The sequence below is a fragment of the Cyprinus carpio genome, chromosome A6 (assembly GCF_018340385.1).
Source record: "Cyprinus carpio isolate SPL01 chromosome A6, ASM1834038v1, whole genome shotgun sequence".
NCBI lineage: Eukaryota > Metazoa > Chordata > Actinopteri > Cypriniformes > Cyprinidae > Cyprinus > Cyprinus carpio.
The window spans coordinates 23,865,340-23,880,189 of record NC_056577.1 but is presented as its reverse complement, the minus strand read 5'-3'; the positions used below and the strand labels follow the sequence as shown (position 1 = coordinate 23,880,189).

Sequence of the window (14,850 nt, the reverse complement as noted above, 5' to 3'; positions counted from 1 at the left end):
TATGAGACTGAAGGCTTGAACAAACATCTAGTATTAATGAAATGCTTTAACAACAAATACATTTCTATTTAATGAGTAGAATTTACAGCCGTTTGTCTTTAAAATGTTGAACAGGATGGTAATATTTTTACACTGCATCTTTAAAACAACTTTCTCTAATGTAAATATCCAAAACTTGATAGCAGTTTGTAAATTATCATCTCATTCTTATAAAATCTGTAAATAAAACAAAGATCAGGGTATGTGTTACAAGGAAATATAGCTTCAATCTTAACTTTTGTAATTATTTTGTTAAATTTACTTCAGTGTCACAAACATTAAAAACACATGTAGTTTATGCTTTTACATGGTTTATTGAACAAAATCAACATCAAAACAATGAAGGATGACACCCAAATGAGTGAAGCATCCGAAAGCTCTAGTGTGCTTTACGCAAAGTAAAGTCAGTTCAAAAAATATTCAACATTTGCACACAAAAAGCACAAAATGCTCCACAAAAAGTCATAAAATGAGCACAAAAAAGCAACAAAAATGTCAAGGTCTAAAGAGGAAGCTTAGCAGAGCAGCATCATACAGTGTCAGAAAAGGAGAGGTTGCATAGAGTGTGCTGTATGCTCAATGTTGGACAACAAGGAATACAAAGAAAAAACAGAATTTGAGTAAAAAAGATGATAGAACAGGAAGTGAACTCAGTTCACTCTTCTCAGTGCCATTGCAGTCTAATACTATGGTTTGAATGACTGCTATGACAAAATTCTCTGAAAAAAAAAAGCTATTTGAAACATTCAAACTGAAAAGATCCCTAATTAAGAGGATAAAAAGCAAATGTGAAAACATTTACCAACTCTCTCCAGGATTAACTGACCCTCATGAAAGATACAATCATTTAAATAAGGGGATAACGAAAGTGGGTTTAAAAGAATCACAATGAATGTTCCCATTAAAAATAAAAAGAATTAGCTGACAAATTGAAAACATAATTGAACATAAAAAGTAACAGAACACTTTTTGTTCCCAAGAGAAGAACCATGCGGTCCAGAATATTACAGCTCAAAGTACCTGAAACCTGAGGGTGATTTAATCTTAAAAAAAAAAAAAAGATCTTGATCTCACAAGCCTCAGCTTTCTTCTACAGTAGACAGCAATAAGCAGTTGCAAATGGAAAAAAGGGAATAAAAAAGAACTAAAAATGCTTGACACTAAAAAAAATACATAAATAAATAAATCCTTCTGAAAAATACTGAACTAGTCTCTCCAAAAAACAGAAAGCACTGCTAGTTAATTTAGTGAGTTAGTAACTAAAACACAAGAGTGCTGAGGTAGAACTATAGCACGCACAAACTGTCCGGCAAAACCACATCTGGAAACACACACCAATTTCTTCTCTATGAAGCAATTAGGATAGAGATGAAAAAGAGCAATGGTACCACTACTGAGCTCCCGTCCTGCTTTTGAGAGCATCAAGGAGTCAGTTAACAAAAAGGAAATACTGGATTTTAATAATAATAATAAAAAAAACAACAACCCCCCCAAAAAACAAAAACTGTTTTACAGTGGAAATGCATTAGTAGATTTTATTATATAAAACACAAACAGCACTCACACAGTCTTTAACTGCTCCCTTCAGTCAGAACTAAATCCATATCTTAATATGTCAGATTCAAAAAACACTACACCATGAAACTGTATAAGTGTGCGTGTCTGTGAGAAAGGGTTGTTCACACCGTTTTTTCCATAAGTGACAGCAGCATTGTAAAAGGGGCACCAGAATCAATCAATTTGTTTGGCCAAAAAATAATCTCACACCATGTAAAATCTAGCACATGAATGGGTAAACTGAACATGGCTAATATATAAAGTGTTTAAATATTAAAAGCTCTAAAATATTTTTTAAAGATTAAGCTGTAAAACAAAACCCTACAAGAAATCTCACTTATATCACTAGAGTTCAAGGCATCAGGATAAATCTGCATTCAAGGAGAAAAATATCTCAATATTGGTTTTAGGCTTAAGATCATGAGCATTTTCATGGCAAATGAAAACCAAGTTCTAAAAGTCTGTCTTGAAATATCAGTTATTGTGTTGTGACAGAGGAAAGAAAGATGATCAAGTTCTGAGGAGTTTTATGTTTAACTCAAGTAAGACTATGGTAATGACATGATTTATGACATGTGAGGAGCATATATGTAAAAATGCTTGAACTCAAAATGTAGTCAAGTATCTTGTGTATGTATTTGTACTGCAAACAATGTTTGTACATGCAAAAGCAGTTTTCAAAAAAAGAAGACTAATGTGAACTACTTGCTCACTAAAACTGAAAGCTTCACTTCTCATAAAACTAGATAAAATAACTAAAATACTTTTCTTTATTTGTTATGGCAAAAGATTGTTTTGAGAAGATGAACAAGTAGGGAGGATCCATGAACAGAATTTTAAAGTCCCAGTCCCTCAGTAAGACTAATAAAGAGCTTGCTTGTTTTAGCTTGATTGTACTCATTGCATCATAACATTGTTGACTCTTAGTGATGTAACTGCTGACTGATTTAGGCTGAACACTTCTGGGCTTGCTGAATGATTCATATAAATTACTACTGTAAACAAAAAAAGTGAATGGTCAGGGGAAAATCTATTTGTGGCAAACTTTGTATTGGTGTTCAAGTTGAGTACTTTGTACTCTTCACATTAAATCAGCAATGGAAGATTCACAGTTTTCCAAGTCCCTTCTGGTCTGTTATGGAAAGGGAATACCTAAAACAGAATAAAAAAATACAAGTCATTAGAATTAGTACTTGAAATTTGATTTACACACATTTGACTACTGACATTTAGTGAGAACATTAAAAAACCTAAAAACGCAATTTTTAGCCAGAAATTCCTAGCTAATTAAAAAATAAATAAATAAATTTTCAAAACAATTTCCAAGCCTTTTCCTGATTTTTCCACTGACCGTGGGAACCCAGAAGAGAACAAGCAACACTGGACACACAAAATGAACAGAAAAGAGGAGCCATGTATTTTATAGCATTTTCAGTGACAGTCTAAAATGATGTCATGATGGCTGGCGCTGTTGCATAATGCCATCAGACGTGCAATCTGGGGTATATGAAGCGATGGAGTATTCTGACAATGACTTTCATACCTTTTATGAACCTTGACACTGTTATTTACTTAGCAGTCTATGGGACAGTCACAGGCCTCCAGGTTTTCATCCAAAATATCTTAAATTGTGTTCTGAAGACGAAAGGAACTTTTATGGGTTTGGAACGACATAGGGGTAAGAGATGAATGACTTAATCAGATTTACAAGCATTCAAACACAACACAAATAGAAAAAAAAAAATCTTTGCAGGCTATGCCATTAGTCAGCATGACTGCCGCTTGATCTCAGCTGCATACAGTATTAAGAGCCCCCCCCCCCCCCATATCCTGCGGCTCAAACTATCTGCTGAGTCAGGAAGAGCTACTAACACCCCTCTTCAGTCACTCAAACTACACAACGCACGCTGTTTCATGTGCAAACCAACCCTCTCTCACGTCCCACACATACACACCAGAGAGAGAGCAAACCAAGAGGCTCCATTCAGTATTCTTTTCCTGTCTGAACATAGCAACAGAAGGAGAAGGAGAGGGGGATGGTGAACAAAAGACGACTGGAGTGGCAAACAGCTGTAATGTCCTCATAATGCCTGGGGAACTCATGAGCCCTCCAACCCTAAAATACATCACTTTAAATGCTCTGCCAAACTAATCCAACTGCAATAATACACACACACAAGAACCAGTGAGGTTTGTTTTAGCATATGGTGTACAAATGAGTTTTGATTTGCTCTATGTATATCTGTTTATGTGAACAACAGCCTAAATTAAATCTGCTCATGATATAAAGCAATCGAATCTCTTCATAAGACTTGTATTAAACCAATTGATTCATATGGATTCGTTTTATGAGGCCTTTATAACCTTTCTGCATCTTTTAAGTTTTGGTTAACTGGACTTTTTATGGAGGGACAGAAACCTCACATCTTAATTTGCGATTCAAAGTCAGGAATTTAAGGGTAAGTAATTGATGGCAATTAAGATTTTTGGGTTAACTATACCTTTAAACATTCAATATCAATACCAATATTAAATATCGATATTTAAAAAACAAAAAAGATATCTAATTTTGGTTGATAACATAAATTGTGACAATACATTATGCACCCCAAAAGCAATAACACTTTTAGATTAAACTGATCTTTGCAAGGAACTGTCAGTTATGTGTGGCATGCCAAAACAAAAAATCTTTCCATTTCAGGACTAGGAAGAACTCCCAGTCACCTGGTCTGCCTGATGAGGGTTGTCCCCTCGAGCAAAGGGTATGGAAAAGAAAAAGAGACGAAGGGATGGGGAGTGTTACAGGAGGGGTGGTGGTGAATGCATGCGGTTGTATAACAGCTATCCCAGCATGCACTTTTAAAGACAAGAGAGGCTGTTATATAGCATGCAAACAGAAGCTCTCTGAAAGTCATGTCATTAAACAAATCATATGATGATAGAGTCCTAGCAGAGCACTCATAATAACCGTAAAACTGATATGGTCAAATAAAACACTAGCAATAACACGATAATGTCAATTTGTCCTTCACTGCTGTGGGAAAGATACTGATGCTGTTATCCAATACTGATAATACAATGAACTTGTACTATTTATGCAAAAAATTGCATGATTTCACTTGGATTTAAAGCCTTATGCTTAATCTCGTGTCATATTGTTTTCCACTCGCCACCCATAAGCTTCCTCAAAATAATCAACACCCCTGGGACGGCTGTATGGAAAAACACTTGATGACTATTTTAAGTATGCATTGATACTGAAATTCTGGCTGATATGCAGCTGGTAATAATTAATGTTATAAATCTATACTACTTTGTTGAAAAACAACTTTAAAACACTAAAAATTTACATGCACACTTCAAGAAGCAGTGCTTTCTTGATAGCAATTTCAATATCACAGCAAAAACTAATACTAGTATAAAAAATAATGTAGGCCTAAGTAAAAAGTCCTCAAGCTTATTGAAAACAAGTAAATAGTAATAAGAATGAAGAAATTTATTGCAAGCAGTAGGACAGCTTCAGTAGGAAGCTTCCCTGGCAAAGGCTCACCTGTGTGGGCATTTAGGTCAGAGTTCACGCTGCGCAAGTGACCTGTCCCATCCTGCTGTGCAGTTCTAATGCATCTGGTCGGTCCTGAGGATTGACTGCCAGCATGTCCTGCAAAAGTTTCCGGAGTGCCTCAGGCATATGCGAGCGCCTGCGCTGAGGAATACTCAACACCATCTTTGGGTTCTCCAGAAGCGCCTCTCCAACCGGGACAATGTCAGAACCCTGCCGCACATACGTCCCGAGAAGCTCCCGTTTTGAGTCGGCGTCAATGAATGTGATTCTCTCTATCATGGCCCAGATGATAATGCCTAGAGCAAAAATGTCTGCTTTGGCTGTGTAATGTCCTTCCCAAACCTCCGGGGCCATGTAAAAGTCTGAGCCGCAAGCTGATGAAAGCCAGAACTTATTGATGTTAACACTGTTTTTGTTTTTGTCCCGTCCCTCCTCTGAGTCCCGTACTCCAGCAGCCAGACCGGCACACACTTTACTCAGTCCAAAATCTGCCACTTTCAACACAGGCATGCCAGAACGCTCCGAGATGAGGATATTATCTGGTTTAAGGTCTCTGTGAACAATATTGTTTTCATGCAGGAATGCCACAGCGCTACTCAGCTGCATCATGAAGCTGGCATTGGTGCGGGGATTGGGCCGTCGCGACAGGATGAACTGATTCAGATCCCCTCCCTCGCAAAACTCCATAACAAACCACAGGTAGCAGGGCTCATCAGGGCATGACAATATACGCTCACCTAAAAAGACACACATGAAAAAAAAAACAGATGCAGAGATGAATATACTTTCATTTGAATGTTTTGGAGGTGTTAGTTAATTGGTACGAAACATATTAATAAAACAAAAAAAAGTGACTAATAAACAACAACCACAGTTTCAAAGGTGAGGATCATGCCTCTTTCGGAGAACCTACTCAACACTGTTGTTGACTGGTGGAAATCTTAAATGACTTCACCTTCAACAGAAATAATATGGTTTAAACTACCAGTAGTTGCTTATTGACTTTAAAGGGGTCATGGACTGAGAAATCAAAATTCCCTTGGTTTTTTGACATAAGAAATCATTGTACTTTAAAAACATTCTGTAAAAAAATTGTTCATATTGAAGCCAATCTGCCAAAATGACAGGTTGTGGAATGTGTCATTTAATGACATAATAGTGTGACTAATCACCGCCTCAGCATCTACATCACTGCCTGTTTAGCTCCGCCCACCGATACGCACATGTAGTGTAAATGAGGAAAGGCAAACACAGGTCTACACAGAAACCAAATGATAAAGATGCTCCAAAAATAACAAGATTCTGTGCAGTGCCAAGTTGTGGAAAAACAGACTCTGCATTCCCTTCCTTCTGATGCCAACATTAGGAAAGAGTGGATGAACTTTATGATTAATGAAGTTCCAGACCACGTCAGTAAGAACTTGGTCGTTTGTTTCTCTTCATTTTACTGTGAATTCATTCACAAACAAGGCTCATTTCGATGCAGGATTTTCAGAAAGACTGAAACTAAAATGCGATGCTGTGCTGACTATATTGGATCTGACAGCAATGGCGCACACACAAGAAACTTTTTTTTATGTGGTTACTATTGCTCTGTTATTACAGATCATTTGATATGTTCTGAGTATTTATGTGTTATTAACTTAAATCACAGCAGCGTCCATCTTTGAAGGATATAGGCTATCAGACAAACACAACTGTTAGCCAATCATAGAAGTGGGAATTTACTTCAGAGTCTACAATCTGCCACGCCTATTCAAACAGAGCATTCAGATGAGGGTGGTCAAAACAGAAATAGCGTATTACTTCTAAATTATGATGTTTTAGGTAAAAATCTTAACATTATAAGACCTCAGAGAACAGTACGAAATATAAAAGGCAGTTCATGACCCCTTTAACTGGCCCAAGTTAGATTACATATGATGTTTAAAGTAGGCATGAAATCAAAAATGGAAATCTGTAGCTTTTAGTACATGCATTTTTGGCTTTGATGTCATTGATATGCTACTGCATTCCTATAAGTCTGAAAAATCTGAAAAAACAAACCAAACATACTGATGAAATAAAATGCTCTATTAAAATGAGAATGTCCTTTGCCCTGATATTAAAGGGGTCATATGATGCTGCTAAAAAGAACATTATTTTGTGTATTAGGTGTAATGAAATGTGTTTATGCGGTTTAAAGTTAAAAAAAAAAAAACTTTCCACATATTGTACATTATTGTTTCTCCTCTATGCCCCACCTACTGAAACGCATAGATTTTCACAAGGCGAGGTGTACCGTGATTGGCCAGCTATCCAGCGCGTTGTTATTGCCCGAATGCCTCAAGCGTGTGACGGAAATGTTACGCCTCTTAACATATTGTGATGCTTTGTCCGGCCGGAGCGATGAGACATAAACATAAAACCCATTATAAACGTGATATAAACATGAATTCTAGTTGTGTCTTCTTTTGGAAGGCCAAACAAAGTAGTTTCACTTTCTGAACAAAACAGCGTCACACACCGCGGCCTTGAGTGAGCAGAGGCCGGAGGCCTAGAGTGAGCCGCGGCTGGCTTGAGTGAGCAGAGGTGGGCGGCTTGAGGCGGATTCTACAAGGCGCGTACCTTGTGCTTGCGGCAACCACGTGACGACCCCGGGCTGGACACCGCTTCGTCCACGGTGAAAGCCGATTCGGTGATCCACAGTGCCTTTTAGAAGGCCAAACAAAGTATTTTTGCTTTCACAGTGAAACACACAGCGTCTATACGACATGGTGGTGGTGGCAACAACAATACTACAACAAGAATAAAAGATACACCTTCTTTCTTTGCGTGAACATCTGGGCGGCGTTATGCAAATATTCCCACATAATGACGTAAATATGTGGGGGCGTGTTAGAACAAGATGTTTTAGGGGGACGTGGACGAGTCTCAACTTTTATAAAGAATATATCTTTGGATTTGAGACTTTAGTATTTGCAACTACACAGATGTCTTCTTTATTCACCAAGAGCTTGTAACACTCCTAAGAGAAGGGAAATTTTTTAATCGCATCATATGACCCCTTTAACTTGCCTCCGACTAATATAAAGTATTAAATCATGATTTTAATGTAAACCAGAGGCTGTGTAAGGCAGAGAAGATCCACTTGTAGATAAATTGTAATGCTCAATATGGCAGCTGCAGTTTCGCCTTACAGTTAAATCTACCAGTGTTTTTTTTTTTTTTTTTTTTTTTTTTTTGCAGGAATGGAAATTAGGAAAATGGAAATTAACTGCCCTGCAAATAAAATTACGTAGTCTGCTCTAAAATGTGAATGCACATTAACACAATTTATGAAACCAGGTTTTGGTCTTTCACCATTCAAGTAGACAAGAGCTGTGCATGCATGCCTGGAAGTAGCTGCTAGAGGTGTTACAAATACAGCTATCAAGTGAACCAACTTGTCTTAAAGGGACTTTGAGATAGACTAAAGTCTTTAAAAAAAAAAAGGGGTTTGGCCCTTCAATATGTTATTCCCCCAACCTTTTTTCTGCTTTAGGAAAAAAAACACAAAAAAAAAAAAACAACACAAACAAAAACTGTGGAAAAACTTTGCATATAACATATTTTTGTGTTATAGCAGGTAAACATAAATAGATAGAGAATGAGAGCACCAGAAAAACAGTGGAGTTAATGTAATGGAAAGAATTGCTTTGTCATCAGTTTCAGAGGCTGGATTGCTGTGGAACCAGTTTGAAGCTGTTTAGGTTTCTTTACAGAGGACTAGACTAGCTCCCATATGAACAGCAAACACTGACTTGTATCTCCTGATACAAGCCAAAATGTAATTTTTAAACTTGATCCTGTGTTTTCATGGGCTTTATTTTTATCGCTCTACCTGGTTTTGTTGAGCAAGCACGATGTGAATCTGCACATCTGCTGTAAATACAGCATACTGTGAATGTCACAGGTTTTTTTAAGTAGGGGTGCTGCTAGCATCACCAACACGCAGACAGACAGTGAGACACACAGTGTCTAAAGCTATATCAACTTGATGTTTTTATTCACACTATGAAAAATATGTGAACTCATGTTAACATTGAGAAAAAAGCTTGAAAACCATTTAAATCTGCGACAAAGCAGTTTTCTTTTCATACAAAAATAAAAGTGCACTACATTTCTGTTTAGGTTTAGCTGCCTCTAATTCCATTGGTTTTAAACGTTACGCTAACACCTATTTGCCTGGATGTATGTTTGTTTTGTGTTTTTGCTATGTAAACAGCCTTGAGTACTGTCTGGAAGCACTACATTAAGTTACTTTTGCCATTATTGTGTTCAGTTACTTTGTCAATGCATGACACAGTCGGTCACATTTTGACAACATGTTAGGTTGAAGACATTGGACTTTTCAGCTATTTCCACATAACCAGATGCTTTTAACCCAACATTTTCAGATATACATTTACACAAAAACTCTTCACTACAGCAACATTTAACAATGTAACCCCCATTTATTATAATCAGTAGCCTATATATAATCAGCTATACTCAAGTAGACAGACAACTACCTCATCTAAACTCAATTCAAGCCTATACTGTCTCGTGTTCCCACCAGAGATTAGGTGTGTCAAGCATTTAAAATCATTTCTTTATTCATAGTATAAATGTTAAACATCTTTTCCTACTTTCACTTCCATTTACACTAAATATAGACCAGACCAACAGCTTTCAAGTAAATGCATCTAGCAACACTACTGCATATAATACAGTAGAAAAACCCACGTGATGATTTGGAAGATAGGAAAGCAGTCACACAAAGAAGGTACCCTAACACATTGAGATTAATGAGATCAAATTGTTCTCGATTATCATCACTGTCTCTTTTTCACTTTAAGATAATTAACACAGTTGTCATGTAAGGAATGACAATCTTTCTTCATTGTTATTACTTGGTATAGCGGGTTTGGAGAAGGTTTGACCCCAACACCAGCAACCGAGAGGAGCATGGGGGAGGGCATATCTGACCGACATTTGTCACATTCTTACATAAAATGTAAACAATCTTAATGTAGAACACAGACATGCGCAATATCAACGTCCGGTGTCATCGATGAAACGCCACATGACTCATTGCCAAGCAATGGATTCTCGCAGTTTTGTTTCAGATTACAAAGAAAAACAAATAAAAATTGATATTACGTAGATTTTGAGTGACCAATATGTCATTGTTACCAAATGAGTGAACTGTCACAAACAAAAAGTTAGTTCATGACAAAGCGTTCTTCCAACGCTGACCGGAAAAAAATGCCAGAGCTTGAATAAAAACATCTTACCTTTCAACGAGGTCTCCACCAACCTCAAATACTGCTTTGAACGCTTATTGCCATGGCTCATTTTCTGGGCCATCCCGTTCCTTTGGAGAACACACTCCTCCAGCTGCACCACATTCTCATGGCGTTTCTCCAGACTGGTCAGAGCCCAAAACTCCGCCAGCGCCAACTCCACATTCTCAGGCGCGTCACAGCGCAGCTTCTTCACCGCCACTCTTGCACCTGATTTACGGGCAATGGCTTCATACACAACGCCATAACTGCCCTTGCCAACTTCACGGAGCAAACTGTACCGCGGTGCAATGAGTCGCCGTTCAAGACTGCCATGTTTAACCAGGTCCAACTCGTCTGCCATTGTCTCATTATCGTCTACGTTATCGACGCTGAGCGAGCGCAGGACACTGGAGCTGTCGGTTCTTTTGCAAGCGTTCCGTGTCCGTTGCCGCTCTCTGTCCTTTGCATCCATCGCGCCTCCTCACGTTTTGTGCGTGCGTTTGGAAACACCTTCCGCGTTCATATTCCTCTAAAGCTCCAGGAAGTTCAGCAGCGCTTACATATTCGTTGACACCTGCATTTGTTTTCATTCAGTGGGGTGTAGTTATTCAGTTAACGTCGACCTTCCGGTCTGAACTGAATGAACCATGAATGAAGTGAAAACTTGACTGGATCGTCCCACTTTCCCGTACAAGGGGATTCTTGACCTATGAGGACACACGTACACAGCAAACGCCTATTCTGACCTTAAGTTAAATTAGTGGTGTTAAAATGGTGAGGTGAACCGAATATGATAAATGAACTTCTTGTGTAAACATGTTTTTAAATAAAAATAACTTCGTATGCTTTATCTGCGTTTGTTAGTTTCATGCATTCGAAAATGTACGAACGTTTGTACCATTTACACATGAGAATATAAAATCAGTATTTTCAAATATCATTGTTTTCAAGCAACGGTTTATTTATTAATTTCAAATATCATAATTCTTTGAGTCATGAATATCAAGACTAGAATGGTTTAGTCCCTCCAGCATGAGCGTGCATGTGCTCTATAAAGCTCAGCGCACACACGTGCTCTGACACGACGGAGAGCATCTGGGGTTTTTGAGGTTACTCATCAGTAAAACATTAATGAGAAATTTTGTCATTTTAATATTGTCACTATTTTATTTTTTCACAGTTCTATCTATGATTCATATACACATTAATTTTTTTATTTATTTATATTTTATATTTAACCATAAAAAAAAAGTTTTCAATAAAAATGTGTGAACAGTGAGGGAGAATTAGTACACAACCAATATCATCTGGACCACAGCTTTTTAAAGTTTATAATTGTATTGATTTTTGTATTATTATTCTTTGCTGGTTATAAGAAAAGGGTAAGCTTAGATAAGACATCAACATTCAAATATTAATGTACAGGATTTTTCATGGATTACATAAGATGACAGCATTATGAGGCAGCTGTTACTGCTCACAATCTCCCTTAAGAATAAAAAAGCAACACTGTCTGACTCACTGTCTTTTTCAGTGATAAATTCTGAAAATATTTGTATAGTTAGCTATTTATATGCACCTGTACATAACAGTGATATACATACATATATATATATATATATATATATATATATATATATATATATATATATATATATATATATATATATATATATATATAGAAGACGACGACCATCCTGAAACAAACCTCTAAAATGACCTCAATTGTCATCATCCATCCACATTCACATACAGGCATGAGGGCATGTCTGAAAATGCTGCCAACATCAATGTATCACTGCTTACATGGGTCAATGTTTTGTTTGTTTCCAGTGAGGAAAGTATGAAACTGCACTTTGTATGGGCTAGCTAGTTAAACGAAGCAGTTTCTTTCGTTTGGCAGTTCTGTTTAAAACTTGCAGCTTGCCTCTAAGGAGAATGCATGTTTTTCACTAAATGTTTTCATTTAAATATCGTAAGTGTTAACAATTGTACAGATAATGTAACTTAGGTTCCTGACCAGCTGGCGTGCCTTATTGTTGATCTCTGATCTGACCATCCCAAACCATTTCTGAAGAAGAGGCAGAGAGTAGTGAGAATCTGAACTGATCTAAAGTCAACATGGCATTTACAACCCATTTTACTCCCGCAATAGGGAGGGAAGCACCTGATAAAGATAAGTCAGCTCGTAAACTTCTGGTGAAATGTTATTTGATGTTGTGGTTTATATGTGACCCTGGACCACAAAACCAGTCTTAAGTTGCACGGGTACATTTGTAGCAACAGCCAAAAATACATTGTCTGGGTTAAAATTATCGATTTTTATTTTAAGCCCAAAATCATTAGGATATTAAGTAAAGATCATGTTCCATGAAGATGTTTTGTAAATTTCCTACTGTAAATATATCAAAACTTCATTTTTGATTAGTAATATGCATTGCTAAGGACTTCATTTGGACAACTTTAAAGGCGATTTTCTCAGTATTTTGATTTTTTTTGCACCCTCAGTTTCCAAATATTCAAATAGTTGTATCTCAGCCAAACATTGTCCTAACAAACCATAGGCTATATAAATGGAAAGCTTATTTATTCAGTATAAATATGTATTTATCTCAATTTTGAAAAAATTGACACTTAAGTTTTGTGGTCCAGGGTCATATATACATAAAGACTATCACTATTGAGACACTATTAAGACGTCATAATTTTGTTTTAGTTTTTATCACATTTTGATAATTGATAACTTACCTTTCATAGTCATGAATATAACTGTACACAGGGTTGCCAACTTTGGTTGCCAACTTTGTTTGCCTGGCTGGAGTGAGATAAGTTACAGCTGTAAAGTCACTTTAAAGATTAATTTTTTCTTTCAAATGTGCCAAAAATGTGTCTCCTGGCGGAAAACAAAGACTTTTAAGATGAAAATTACATGAAATTCCCCAGTGTGTGTGTGTGTGTGTGTGTGTGTGTGTGTGTGTGTGTTTACGTCTTGCTTTTAAATTTATTATAAAATTACTATTGTTACACATTTCAGTACTTTTACTGTACTGTAGTATAAACTTTACTATACTATAAAGTATGGCAAGTCACAAAGTCATTTAAAAATAAATAAATTAAGCCCAGACACCAACAGCCTTGAAGGGTTAACTAGGCTACAGATTAAATAAGTTAATTGTTAATGGTATAACAATTAAATAATAGTGCATTCACTATTTTGAAATATTTTTAATTTAAAAATTAAATTTTAAATTTCTAAATTTTAAGTTTTGTCTTTAACTGCAGAAGCTGATAAATACATTCAACAAAAACAGGCTTGCTGCTGTAGTTTTATTACTCTGAATTTTGTCCAAATCACTGAATGCACCATGTCTATTTTGACATGTTGATGTCAGATATTTCGTTACGTCCATAGCTACAGTCATCACTGTCAATCAAAGCAATGACTCACAGAACTCGCTTAGTTTTTGTTTTTTTTACACTCGCGTTTGTTATTCCTGAAACAGTATACGGTAGTATTAAGTATGGTCCTCTTGGACAAAAATGAATAAATAAAATAATTCATTGTTAATGAAATAATATAGAGAAAGGGCGCTCCCCTTATAGCAAAGATGATTTTGACAGTAGACCAGAAATGACTGAACTGGCTTATCTATAACCAGGAAGTAACCGTGACTATAAAAGTCCAAGTTAACAATGGAGTGAAAGAAAACTTGATTAAAGAAAGAAGAAATGCATTTTCGTTTTAAGTAAGTCAGTGGGAACAAGGAATAATGAGTAAAAGTTACACTACTTAGTCTCTTGCACCACCTACTGTTGTAGTTTTAAATTACATCGTTAAAACTTCAGTTGCATATTTTCATAATGCATACATTTACGTATTTATATATTATGTATTTAGTCTGAATAAAATGTAATTACATTTTAAATTTAAACTAAAATAAGTAAAATAAATAAATAAATAAAAAAATTCCACTTTCAGAAATAAGGGTACAAACTGTCACTAGTCAGGTAGGCTACCCTTTAAGTATTAATGTACTTTTAAAGTGCTTCTCCACGTTTCAGAAATGTATCATTTAGGGATAAATAAGGTACAAAGGTTTTTATCTTTTTTTTTGTACTTTAGGATACCACCCCAGTAAGAGTTTTGTACCTTTTTTTTCTTAGAATGTAGCTACTTTTTTTAAAAAAAATATATAAAATTACAATTTCCTACAACTCACTATTAATGAAAAGGTTATCAAATATGACGTCGTATGATTAAATGGTTGGATACAGTCGAGATTTTTGTTTTTATTTTTATAGTAAATCAACTTTATAGTCAGGTTGAAATTAAATATCTTAATAAAACTTCTATAAAGAGTAGAGTGGTAATCTGGAATGGCTTCAATAATAAATAAAAATCTC

General features: G+C 36.1%; 1 protein-coding gene across 1 annotated transcript; it reads right to left on the bottom strand.

Moving 5' to 3' along the window:
* Positions 1–333: 333 nt before the first annotated feature.
* stk35l (serine/threonine kinase 35, like) lies at positions 334–11,262 on the bottom strand. The gene is made up of 3 exons (XM_042758520.1): positions 10,456–11,262; positions 5,147–5,895; positions 334–2,748 (listed from the first exon to the last, which is right to left on the bottom strand). The coding sequence occupies exons 1-2, from the start codon at positions 10,916–10,918 to the stop codon at positions 5,171–5,173; spliced, it is 1,188 nt and encodes a 395-aa protein (XP_042614454.1). The 5' UTR covers positions 10,919–11,262; the 3' UTR covers positions 334–2,748; positions 5,147–5,170.
* Positions 11,263–14,850: the final 3,588 nt, after the last annotated feature.